Source organism: Microcebus murinus, chromosome 20 (genome assembly GCF_040939455.1).
Source record: "Microcebus murinus isolate Inina chromosome 20, M.murinus_Inina_mat1.0, whole genome shotgun sequence".
Classification (NCBI taxonomy): domain Eukaryota; kingdom Metazoa; phylum Chordata; class Mammalia; order Primates; family Cheirogaleidae; genus Microcebus; species Microcebus murinus.
In genome coordinates, this window is record NC_134123.1 from 42,012,438 (window position 1) to 42,025,173 (window position 12,736).

The following is a 12,736-nucleotide window of genomic DNA, read 5'->3' on the forward strand; positions in this document are numbered from 1 at the left end:
AGTCACATGATAAAATAGTAGCATTAACAGTGGTTGCACATTATACTTATGGTGGTATGTGTGCATATGAAGGATTAAATACCTTTCCCAGGTTTTATAAACTGGATTTGGAAGGTAAAGATTTTTTTCTTTTGAGTACTTAGACTAAAGGTATGTCCACTGGGTTTTCAATGAAGAGTGGCTGTAGCTAGGACACAAGTCTGCCCCTAGTTCTGCAGTGGAGTCTGCATCTGCTGGGCCAGTTCCAAAGAGCTTGGGTGGTTTTCAATACTCTCTTGTTTCTGGGTAAATTGGTTGCCTTCAGGATTTGGATGTGTATGACACATACTAGGGTATGGTTGTTCATTTCAGTCTGCATATTTTAGGGCTAATACCATAAGCATGGGTGGGCGTGGCTCCCAATGAGTACCTTGGAAGAGTCCCTGCAGGTTGCTGTGTGGATCTATGCACTGAAAGAACTGGACATGGACTATAGTTGAGACAGCTGTAGCAGAGTCACAGTTCTGCTTTACAGATGATAGCAAGCCCAAGTTATTCAGGTCTGCCTCCATGGCTGCAGATAGCTGTGTCTCTCCCAAAGTCTCTAGATGAGCAGCACTCCCACTTTGTCACAGGGAACCATCGGAGACTCTGTGTATCCAAGATGGTTGACCCATGTTGCAGTCTGTATTCAGGACAATAGGTCCTTAAGTTTGTCAGCTGGATGAGAGCCTGAATATTCTAAATGACCCCCCCAGATCTATGGTTCCACTAGAGTTTAATAACCTTCCATTTAAGTCCCCAAATTTTCCGTGGAAGGCTGCCAAATTTTTGTTGATCTTTGGGAAAGAGTAAAATAAAACAAGTGGATCCTTCCCCTCCTACCATATAGCTGATTTCCTCTCCTTATATATTTTAAATTTATGATGTGTTGTATTTCAATTTTTATAATTTTTAGAATCAAAGGTTCAGAATGACATAGCAGCATTTTAGTTTCTCTATATTCTCACCATATGTATGTATCTGCATATGCTTTTACTTATTTAAAAGTTCTCAATGTAATGGGTGTGAGGTGATATCTCATTGTGTTTTTGTTTTGCATGTATCTAAAGATTAACAATTTTTAGATTGCTTTCAAATTATGTTTGGCCATTAGTATATCTTCTTTGCAGAAATGCCAGATCAATGTATTGTCCATTAGTTAGTCAAGTTATTCACCTTTGTTTTTGAATTTTAATCATTGTTCATTTATTCACGATGTTCGCTTCTATCAAATATGTGATTTGCATCTATTTTACCCCATTTTGTAGGCGGCATTCTTACTCAACTAAGTTTTTCCCCTGTGCAGAATGATAGAATCTCATTTTTCTTCTCTTCCTTTTTCTTGATTATGCATTTGATGTTACATCTGCTAAAACACTGCCAGGACCAATATCCTGTTGTTTCCTTTACATTTTCTCTAAGAGTTTTATACATGTATTTCTTATGTTTTAATATTTAATTTATTTAAGATATATTCTATATAGTGCAAGGGAAGGTACCAACATCATTTTTTTCTCCCATAAGTATTCAGTTTTCTACAACATTTGTTGAAGTGACTCTTCTTTTTCATTGCATGGTCATTGTAATCTTGAGGAACTTAATTTTGTCATGGACACAAAGGTTTATTTCTGGGTTCTCCATTCTGTTGTTTCATCTCATTATTTGTCTTTGTGCAGTAGCACGTTATTTTATTCCTGTAGATTTGTTTTCAAATCAAGAAGTGCTATTACTCCTTGTTTGTATTTCTAAAACCGTCTGGCTATTTATTGTTCCAATACACTTTTCAATTTATTTTTATGTATTCTCAAAACAAGTATGATAGGACTATTATAGACATTGATTACATTTGTATGTCATTGTGGATAGTATTGACATCTTAACTTTTAAAAATCATCTGACCATTGAACATGAATGCATTAAAGATTGTGTTGAATTTTGACATATTTTTGTATTAGTGAGTTTGTGTTGTGCTTTTGATTTCTAGTTTTGATTTCTAGTTCCACTTCATTTATGTCAAAAAATATATGTTGTATGTTTTTAGGTTTCTTCAACTTCATGAGACTTAAGTGTCCTAACAACATTTGCCATGTATGATTGAAACTATAGTGTATTCTGCTGCTTTTGACTGAAGAGCTCTGTAAATATCTTTTACATCTAACTGGTCTATAAATTTTTCCCATTATCTGTTTTCTTATTTATCTTTTGTCAAATTTTTGTATTCATCATTGAAAGTGAGGTCTTGCAGTCTCTATAACTAGTGTGTTGCTAGGTGTTCCTTGGCACACTTCCGTCCATACTTTTATTCATTTTTTCTTAACATATTTAGAAGCACTGATATATAATATATTTTTTAAAACATCCATGCTAAAATATGTATATTCCATGTATATTATCTGTGTATGTGTATTCTGTACCATAGATATCTCCTAAATGACCCATTTTGTCCTTATAAAAATCTTTGTCACTTTGAAAGGTTTTTGACTTAAAGTGTATTGTCTTTAATTATGGCCAAGATATCCTCCTTTTATTTTTTATGTAGATTTTTTTTACAATTACTTTCAACCAGTTTGACTTTTTAGAGGTAAAGGATGGCATATTGTAGGGTTCTGTTTGTATTTATTGATACATTCATCTTATTTTTCATTAGAGAGTCTAAACAATTTATATTTAATGAAACTTCTGAAGGAAGAGTTTGCTGTTTTTTTATTATTCAAAAACTGAAATTGAGAATTTGAAAGGAATTGCATTTAATCTGTAGGTCAATTTGGACATCTTCACAACAGTAGGTCTTATTCCCTTGAAGAAGAACATATTCAAGAGTGTGTTGTTGATTTTCCTATATTTGTGAATTTTTCTATGTTTCTTCTATAATTCATTTTCAGTTTCATTCCATTCTAGTAAAAAATTAAAGTGTGTAAAATTTCAACTTTCTAAAATTGGGTAAGACTTGTGGCTGAACAGGTAGTTGTTTAGGAAGAATGTTTTATGAGCTATCAAGAAGATTGTATATTCTACTATTATTGTGTAGAGTGTTTCCAATACATCTGTTAGGTCTAATTGCTCTATAGTGTTTTCAAATATTTTGTTTTCTTATTAAATATTTGACTGGTTTTATTATTATTGAAAGTAGAATATCAAAATACCCTATTATTTTGCTGTCCCTTTCTTTCTTCAATTCTGTCAATGCTATTTAAAATATATTTGAAAACCTTGATGTGAGATAATGATAGATATCATATATAGGTATTATTTTCATAAGCCCTCAGTGAATGACCACTTTTTATATTTAATGCCCTTGTTTGTCTCTTGTGACAGTTTTTACTTAAACTATATTTTAAAAATTATAATGTTTTTCACTTCAAAATAATGTGTCTAATATAATTTTGAACTCCACTGCTCTTAGATGCTAAATGTTTTCCTGATATATCTTGCTATATTCTGCAAGTTTTAGTCTATTGTTCTCACCAGGTATGAAGTCAAGTCACTTTAGATACAATATAGTTGGATTTTTTAAGTGCCTTTATTTAACTGTGTCTTCTGACTGGAAACACTAGTACATAAATATTTATATAATTTTCTCAAAGGAAGGATTTACAATTTCTATAATGCTAATTGTTTTATATGACTTTTGTCACTATCTTTTCTTTCTTTCCTCTCCTTCTGTTCTGCATTGTACCCCACTGATTTTTAGTGACATATTTTGTTTCTTTTCCTAGCTTTTTTTATCTCTATAAACATTTTTTTGATGTTCACCTTGAGAACTATGAAAAATCTTTTGAACTTCCAACTTATGTTAAATGGATAACTACTTAACTTCGGTTGCATACAAAAATTCTTAATCTTTACCTCTGCCCTCACCTTTATGATATCGATGTCAATAATTAATTCTCTTTATATTGTGTACAAATTAACACATGGAAATAATAATTTTCTTATTTTGCCTTTCAAATTTTTTTTTTAATTTTGGCATATTATGGGGGTACAGATATTAAGGTTTCAATAAATGCCCATTTCCCCCCCTCCCCCCAAAAGTCTGAGTCTCCATCAGGACCATCCCCCAGATGGTGCACATCTCACTCATTATGTATGTATATACCCGCCCCCCTCCCCCTCCCGCCTGCCCAATACCCTATTACTGTAGCACCTATGTGTCTACTTAGGTGCTACTCAGTTAATACCAGTTTGCTGGAGAATATATCTGGTGCTTGTTTTTCCATTCTTGGGATACTTCACTTAGTAGTATGGGTTCCAGCTCTAACCAGGAAAATATAAGATGTGCTATATCACCATTGTTTCTTAGAGCTGAATAGTACTCCATGATATACATATACCACATTTTATTAATCCATTCTTGGATTGATGGGCACTTGGGCTGTTTCCACAGCCTTGCAATTATGAATTGTGCTGCTATAAACATTCGAGTGCAGGTGTCTTTTTTGTAGAGTGTCACTGGATCATTTGGGTAGATGCCCAGCAATGGGATTGCTGGATCAAATGGTAGATTCACTTGTATCGCTTTAAGGTATCTCCATATTGCTTTCCACAGAGGTTGAACTAGTTTGCAGTCCCACCAGCAGTGTAGGAGTGTTCCTCTCTTTCCGCAACCACGCCAGCATTTATTGTTTGCAGATTTTTTGATAAAGGCCATTCTCACTGGGGTTAAGTGATATCTCATTGTGGTTTTCATTTGCATTTCCCTGATGGTTAGAGATGTTGAGCATTTCTTCATATGTTTGTTGGCCATTCTTCTGTCTTCTTTAGAAAAATTTCTGTTCAAGTCCTTTGCCCACTTTTTAATGGGGTTATTTGATTTTTTCTTCCTAATTTTCATGAGTTCTAAGTATATTCTAGTTATCAGTCCCTTATCGGATGCATAGGATGCAAAAATTTTCTCCCATTCTGTAGGTTGTCTGTTTACTTTCATGACTATTTCTTTGGCTGTGCAGAAGCTTTGTAGTTTGATCATGTCCCATTTATTTATTTTTGTTGCTGCTGTGATTGCCTTTGGGGACTTCTTCATAAACTCTTTGCCCAGGCCGATGTCTAGGAGAGTGTTTCCAACTTTTTCCTCTAGAGTTCTAATAGTTTCATACCTTAGGTTTAAGTCAGCTATCCAGCATGAGTTGGTTTTTGTGAAAGGTGAAAGGTGTGGGTCCTGTTTTAGCCTTCTATAGGTGGCTATCCAGTTTTCCCAGCACCATTTATTGAAGAGGGATTCTTTTCCCCAGCGTATGTTTTTGTCTGCTTTGTCAAAGATTAGATGGCTATATGAGGATGGTTTTATATCAGGATTCTCACATCTGTTCCACTGGTCAATATTCCTGTTTTTGTGCCAATACCATATTGTTTTAATTACTACAGCTTTGTAGTATAGTTTGATATCTGGCATATTAATGCCTCCCATTTTGTTTTTGTTGCCTAGAATTGCTCTTGATATTCAGGGTCTTCTTTGGTTCCATACGAAGCGTAAAATTATTTTTTCTATATCTGTGAAGAATGCTGATGGGATTTTAATAGGTATTGCATTGAATCTGTAGATCAGTTTGGATAGCATAGACATTTTGATGATATTGAGTCTGCCGATCCACGAGCATGGTATGGATTTCCATCTGTTTACATCCTCTGCTATTTCCTTCCACAGTGTTTAATAGTTCTCCCTGTAGAGATCTTTTACCTCTTTGGTTAAATATATTCCTAGGTACTTTAATTTCTTTGTTGCTATTGTGAAGGGAATTGAGTCTTTGATCTGGTTCTCAATTACATTGTTGTTGGCGTATATGAATGCCTCTGATTTCTGTGTATTGATTTTGTATCCTGAGACTTTACTAAATTCATTGATCAGTTCCAGTAGTTTCTTGATTGAATCCTTGGGGTTTTCTAGATACAATATCATACCATCAGCAAACAGTGAAAGTTTGATCTCTTCTGCCCCTATTTGGATACCTTTGATTCCATTTTCCCGTCTGATTGCTGTAGCCAAGACTTCCAGCACTATGTTGAATAGAAGTGGAGATAGTGGGCAGCCTTGTCTGGTTCCAGTTCTAAGTGGGAATGATTTCAATCTTTCTCCATTCAGTATGATGTTGGCTATGGGTCTGTCATATATGGCTTGTATCATTTTTAGGTATGTCCCTTCTATGCCTATTTTCTTCAGTGTTTGTATCATGAAAGGGTGTTGAATTTTGTCAAAAGCTTTTTCTGCATCTATTGAAAGAATCATGTGGTCTTTTTTTTTGCCTCTGTTTATGTAGTGAATTGAATTTATAGATTTACGTATGTTGAACCATCCCTGATCCCTGGGATGAAGCCCACTTGGTCGTGATGGATTATTTTTTTGATAAGTGTCTGGATTGGTTAGCTAAGATTTTGTTGAAAATTTTTGCATCTATATTCATTAGGGATATTGGTCTGTAGTTTTCTTTTTTTGTTGCATCCTTTCCTGGTTTTGGTATCAGAGTAATATTCTCTTCATAAAAGGTGTCGGGGAGGTTTCCATTCTTCTCGATGTTGTGGAATAGTTTCTGCAAGATAGGTACTAGTTCTTCTTTGTAAGTATGGTAAAATTCAGGTGTGAAGCCATCTGGACCGGGACTTTTCTTTTTAGGGAGATTTTTAATTGCTGTTTCTATTTCAGCTGTTGAGATTGGTCTGTTCAGGGAATCTATTTCTTCCTGGTTGAGCCTAGGGAGGCTGTGTGTTTCTAGAAATTTGTCCATTTCCTCCACATTTTCCAGTTTGTGTGCATAAAGATTTTTGTAGTATTCATAAATTGTATCTTGTATCTCTTTGGTATCAGTTGTGATATCTCCTTTTTTATTCCTGATGGAGCTTATTAAAGATTTCTCTTTTCTGCTTTTCGTTAGGTTAGCCAATGGTGTGTCAATTTTGTTTATTTTTTCAAAGAACCAACTTTTTGTTTTATTAATCTCCTGAATAGCTTTCCTGTTTCCAATTTAGTTTAGTTCTGATTTGATCTTGTTGATTTCACTTCTTCTGCTGGGTTTGGGGTTGGTCTGTTCTTCTTTTTCTAGCTCTTTGAGTCGTTTCATTAGATTGTCTATTTGTGATCTTCTTGTCTTTTGGTTATAGGCATTTATGGAGATAAACCTTCCTCTCAGAACTGCTTTAGCTGTGTCCCAGAGGAGTTGATAACTTGTCTCTCCATGTCGTTTTCTTCATAGAACTTTTTTTATTTCCGTCTTGATTTCTTCATTTATGAAGTCATCATTTAGTAGGAGGTTGTTTAATTTCCACGTTTTTGTGTAGAAATGTGAGTCTGTTGGGGTTGATTTCTAGTTTTATTCCACTGTGATCTGAGAAGGTACATGGTATGATTTCTATTTTTTTAAATTTCTTGAGATTTTCTTTGTGTCCTAGGATATGGTCAATCTTAGAGAATGTCCCGTGAGCTGATGAGAAGAACGTATATTCAGTGGATTTTGGGTAGAATGTTCTTTAAATGTCAGTCAGACCCAACTGTTTTAGAGTTTTGTTGAATTCCATTATTTCTTTATTAATTTTCTGTTTGGAGGATCTGTCTCGTGCCGTCAGTGGGGTGTTGAAATCTCCGGCGATTATGGAGTTGCTATTAATCCCTTTGATTAGCTCCAGTAAGGTTTGCTTTATGAATCTGGGTGCACCTAAGTTGGGTGCATATATATTTAAAATTGTTATCTCTTCTTGTTGGACTGTGCCTTTCACCATTATATAATGACCCTCTTTGTCTTTTACTACTTTTGTTGGTTTAAAAACTAAATCGTCTGAAATTAGAACTGCCACATCAGCCTTCTTTTGGCTTCTATTTGCTTGGAATATTGATCTCCACCTTTTTATTTTTAGTCTATATGCATCCTTGTAGGTTAGATGTGTTTCCTGAAGACAGCATATACTTGGCCTGTATTTTCTTATCCATTCAGCCAGCCTATGTCTCTTGAGTGGAGAGTTTAAGCCATTCACATTTATTGAGAGAACTGATAGGTAAGGTAGATTACTGATCATTCTGTTGGGTTGGATGTTGTTGCTATGATTTCTGTCTTGAGCCATTGTAATATCTGGCCTTTAATATCTCTGGGTTTTGGTTGTTTTTATATTCGTGGGTTATTATTATGATGTTCCATGCGTAACGCTGATTTAAGTACTTCTTGTAGGGCTGGTCTTGTCTTGGTGAATTCTCTGAGCCTTTGCTTGTCTGAGAATGTTTTTATTTCTCCTTCATATATGAAGCTTAGTTTTACAGGGAATAATATTCTAGGCTGGGCATTGTTTTATTTCAAAAGAGTGAGAATGGGGCCCCAGTCTCTCCTTGCTTGTAAAGTCTCATTAGAGAAGTCTGATGTTATTCGAATTGGCTTTCCCTTGTATGTTACTTGCTTCTTTTGTCTTACAGCTTTTAGAAGGGCCTCTTTAGTTGATACTTTGGTCAGTCTGATGACTGCATGTCGTGACGTCTTCCTGTTTGCGTTGAATCTCCCAGGGGTCCTCTGAGCTTCTTGAACTTGTATATCAAGATTTTGAGCAAGGCCTGGAAAATTTTCCTCTATTATATCTTCAAACGGCTTGTCCACCCCTTGAGTGTTGTCTTCTTCCCCTTCTTGTAACCCTATGACCCTCACATTAGGTTTCTTCACATAATCCCACAGCTCTTGTAGGCTTTGCTCTTTTCTCTTGTTTCTCTGCTCTATTGCTGTGACTGATTTATTTAATTGGAGGGTGTTATCTTCAAGCTCTGAGATTCTTTCTTCTGTTTGATCTACCCTGTTCTTGAGACTTTCCACTCTATTTTGTAGTTCCTTGAATTGATTCTTCATTTCCAGGAGTTCGGTTACACTTTTCTTCAATGTGTCTATTTCTTTTCTCATATCCTGGAGACTTAGTGGTTTCTTGGTGTTGGTTATTGAGTTGTTGTTGCAGCTGGGTGAGTGTTCTTATGTTCCATATACGAAATTCCTCTTCTGTCATATTGGTTGCCTGATTTTGGTTGGTGTCCGTTTCTAGGGGGCTGGTGCTCCTCTTTGGGGGTGTGTTTTCCGTTTGGTTCTTCATATTTCCTGAGTTCTTTTGCTGCTTTCTTCCCATGTCGATCATTTGTTGTTTCTTTCCTTAGGTTATTGTTTGGGTATTCACACACCTTGTTTAGTTTCTGAGGCCTTAGGTGGTGCCTGTGGGTGAAATTGGACCACTCCCTGTATATTGAGTCAGTGGGTGCCGTGGAAAGGCTGTGCAATATGCCGTCCCTGTCAGTAGGTGGCATTTGCTTGGAAGAACAGGCTATGGTGTTAATTTTGAGTCCTATTATCAGCTCTCGTTCTGGGCGGAGCTTGGGTGGGTAAGCCTGCCCTCAGGCAGTTAGCAGGGGTCAAAGTTCTGTGCTCTGCTTCCAGGGAAAGCTGTCAGGGTGGGGCTGGAATGGTCCTGCTCAGCCACAAAGTCTGGGTGTGGGGGTGGGGCTGTCTGAGACCCGCAGTCTGCAGCAGGCCTCACTTCTTTCCACCCTCCCCAACTCCGCAGCTACTCCTGGGCCTCTGCCAGCAGGCCAGACCACAAGCCGCCAGGCCTCCCCGGACTGTGATGCCGGTGGGGAGGTTCCCTGCACAGGAACGCCACCTGGGTTGGGCGCACGGCCTCCTCCTGGGAGGAGGGTTGCCCTGTAGGACGCCGATCCACCCCGGGAGGCACAGAGACCTCAGTAGGCTGTTCACGTATAACCCTTCTGTGCCCCGGGCAATGCTAGCCCTTGGTGCAGGGGATCTGGTCTGCAGGTCCGACCTCTGGGTCCCAGAGTTCAAACTGTATTCCCACCAGGGAGAGGATTTCTGGTCCTAATTCACCCACAGGGAGCCCAAGCTGGGTCTATGTCTCTCAGCCTCTGAGTCGGCACCGTTTTCCTGGGAACACGGTGCCAGCAGCACCTGGGAGGGCGGGCGGGGTCCCAAACGGGAAGGTCCCATTCCCTGGGGGTGCCTCCGGCTGGTGGATGTATTGTCTCTCTGGGCAGCCGCGGGTAGTGTCGGCTGAGGGGAGGAGGAGGCAATATGGCACCTGCCGCGCGGCTCGGGTCCATGCACACGGAGGTGCCCGGAGGAAGTTGGGAACCTGGTGCCACGTTTGCTACAGGCTCACCGTTGGCAGGCGGTGGCACTCTCTGGGCTGGTGTCCGCAGGTCTCTCCACCCACTGGGGAGCCCACCAGCAGTCCCAAATGCAGGGGAGGGGAAACAGCAAATCCACCTACCCTTGCCGCTGGTCTCTGGGCTGCTCCGGTGGTCTCAGCCTCCAGTTCTCCTCCGCAGCCTCCTCCCGTGGAGTCTCCGGGGGTCTCAGGTACCCCTATTTCCGGCCCTTGTCCGCTGTATGCTCGTCTTCTTGCTTCTTTCCTCTAGTTTCTGCTAGAATCTGCCTTTTCTGCAGAGACCCTCTGTCTGGAGGTGTTATTCATCCGCCATCTTGCTCCGCCCCACTGCCTTTCAAATTTTATAGCATAATTAAGATTTTGCACCAACATTATGATAATGCAGAATTTTATTCTTGATATATGCATATTTTTCCCATAGAGTTATGTAGTTTTCCTGGAAGATAGAAACTACTCTTTGGAAAGGCTATGAAAAAACAGATATGTTGACATTTGCCTATAGTTTCATTCTCTTTTGGTAGGAAATCTAGGGCATGGATTTTTCTACTAAAGTCATAACTCAGTATCAGCATGGAGGAAGGGCTTTGGTGGATAAATGCAACAAAGTTTCCTTCCCCTTCCATGTGGTTTTTGGTGTTATTCTAATTTAGATATCTATGAACAATTAGAAGTTATGATTTTTAAAAGAATCATGGTTGTCAGTATATTTTTAAGGTCATACATCTATGATAGTATATATGACAGTATATTTTTAAGGTCATACATGGATGATAGATACCCTTGCTAATTTGCTTTCTACAGTTTTATATATTCAAATTGTGAAATATATTCACCTGAGTCTAGTCAGTGAGATACTTTGTTATTTTCATTTCTTTCAGAACTGTCTTCCCATTCTACCAAAGACCTACTGCCAGAGCAAGCCATAAAAGATCCATTTCAGAAATCAATACTGAGACTATATGGAAGCTGTGGCCTTGAAAATGTACACTTAAAAAGAGAATGGGATTGTGTGGTTGAGTGTAAGAAGCAGAAAATATGTTCTGATGGTCTTACCCAATGTCTGTCAAGTTGCCATAGAAAAATCTTCAAATGTTATAAATGTATAAAAGTCTTTAGTAAATCATCAAATCTAAATAGACAGAAAACAAGACATACTGGAGAAAAAAGATTCAAACTTAATGAATGTGCCAAAATGTTTAATCACAGCTCTAATGTATCTGGACATAGGAAATTTCATACGACAGAGAAATCCTACAGGTGTGAAGAATGTGGAAAATCCTTTAACTGTTGCTCAAAACTTATTATACATGGGAGAATTCACACTGAAGAGAAGCCCTACAAATGTGAAGAATGTGGCAAAGCCTTTAACCAGTCCTCAATACTTACTCAACATAAAAGAATCCACACTGGAGAGAAACCCTACAAATGTTATGAATGTGGCAAAGCCTTTCCCCAGCGTATAATCCTTACTCTACATAAAAGAATTCATATGGGAATGAAACCATACAAATGTAAAGAATGTGGCAAATTCTTTAACCAGTGCACACACCCTACTCAACATAAAAGAATCCATAGTGAAGAGAAACCCTACAAATGTGAAGAATGTGGCAAAGCCTTTGACCGGTGTACAAATCTTACTCTACATAAAAGAATGCATATGGGAGAGAAACCATACAAATGTGAAGAATGTGGCAAAGCATTTACCCAGTGCATACAGCTTTCTCAACATAAAAGAATCCATTCTGGAGAGAAACCCTACAAATGTGAAGAATGTGGAAAAGCCTTTACCCAGTGCACATACCTTACTGAACATAAAAGAATTCATACAGGAGAGAAACCTTACAAATGTGAGGAATGTGGCAAATCCTTTACCCAGTCCTCAACCCTTACTCAACATAAAAGGATCCATACTGGAGAGAAACCCTACAAATGTGAAGAATGTGGCAAAGCCTTTGCCTGGCGTACAAGCCTTACTCTACATAAAAGAATTCATATGGGAGAGAAACCATACAAATGTGAAGAGTGTGGAAAAGCCTTTACCCAGTGCACAAACCTTACTCAACATAAAATAATTCATACTGGAGAGAAGCCCCACAAATGTGAAGAATGTGGCAAAGCCTTTAAGCACTCCTCAAACCTTACTCAACATAAAAGAATTCATACTGGAGAGAAACCCTACAAATGTGAAGAATGTGGCAAAGCATTTACCCAGTGCACACACCTTACTCCACATAAAAGAATCCATACTGGAGAGAAACCCTAAAAATGTAAGAATGTGGCAAAGCCTTTACCAGGCTAAGAGACCTCACTCTACCTAAATGAATCCATACAGGAAAGAAACCATACAAATGTGAGGAATGTGGCAAAACATTGTCCCAGTGCTCACACCTCTATATAAAAGAATTCATATTAGAGAAAATTTCTACAAATGTGGATATTGTGGCAAAATCTTTAAAAACTGCTCACATTTTATCGAACATCAAAGAAATCATACTAGATAAATGTTAGATAAATGTAATGTGTATGGAATTGCTTTCCCAAAGTATTAGCCTTAAAATGCACAACAGTACTTACAGTAAACTATAAT

At 38.0% G+C, this 12,736-nt stretch overlaps 1 protein-coding gene across 1 annotated transcript in view; it reads left to right on the forward strand.

Annotated features, from left to right (window-relative positions):
• The window catches only part of LOC142862594 (uncharacterized), a 108,607-nt gene extending 96,195 nt beyond the window's left edge, over positions 1-12,412 (forward strand). The window contains 1 exon segment of the mRNA XM_075995594.1: positions 11,961-12,412. Within this exon segment, the coding sequence (XP_075851709.1) occupies positions 11,961-12,412 (452 nt within the window).
• The last annotated feature ends 324 nt before the right edge of the window (positions 12,413-12,736 follow it).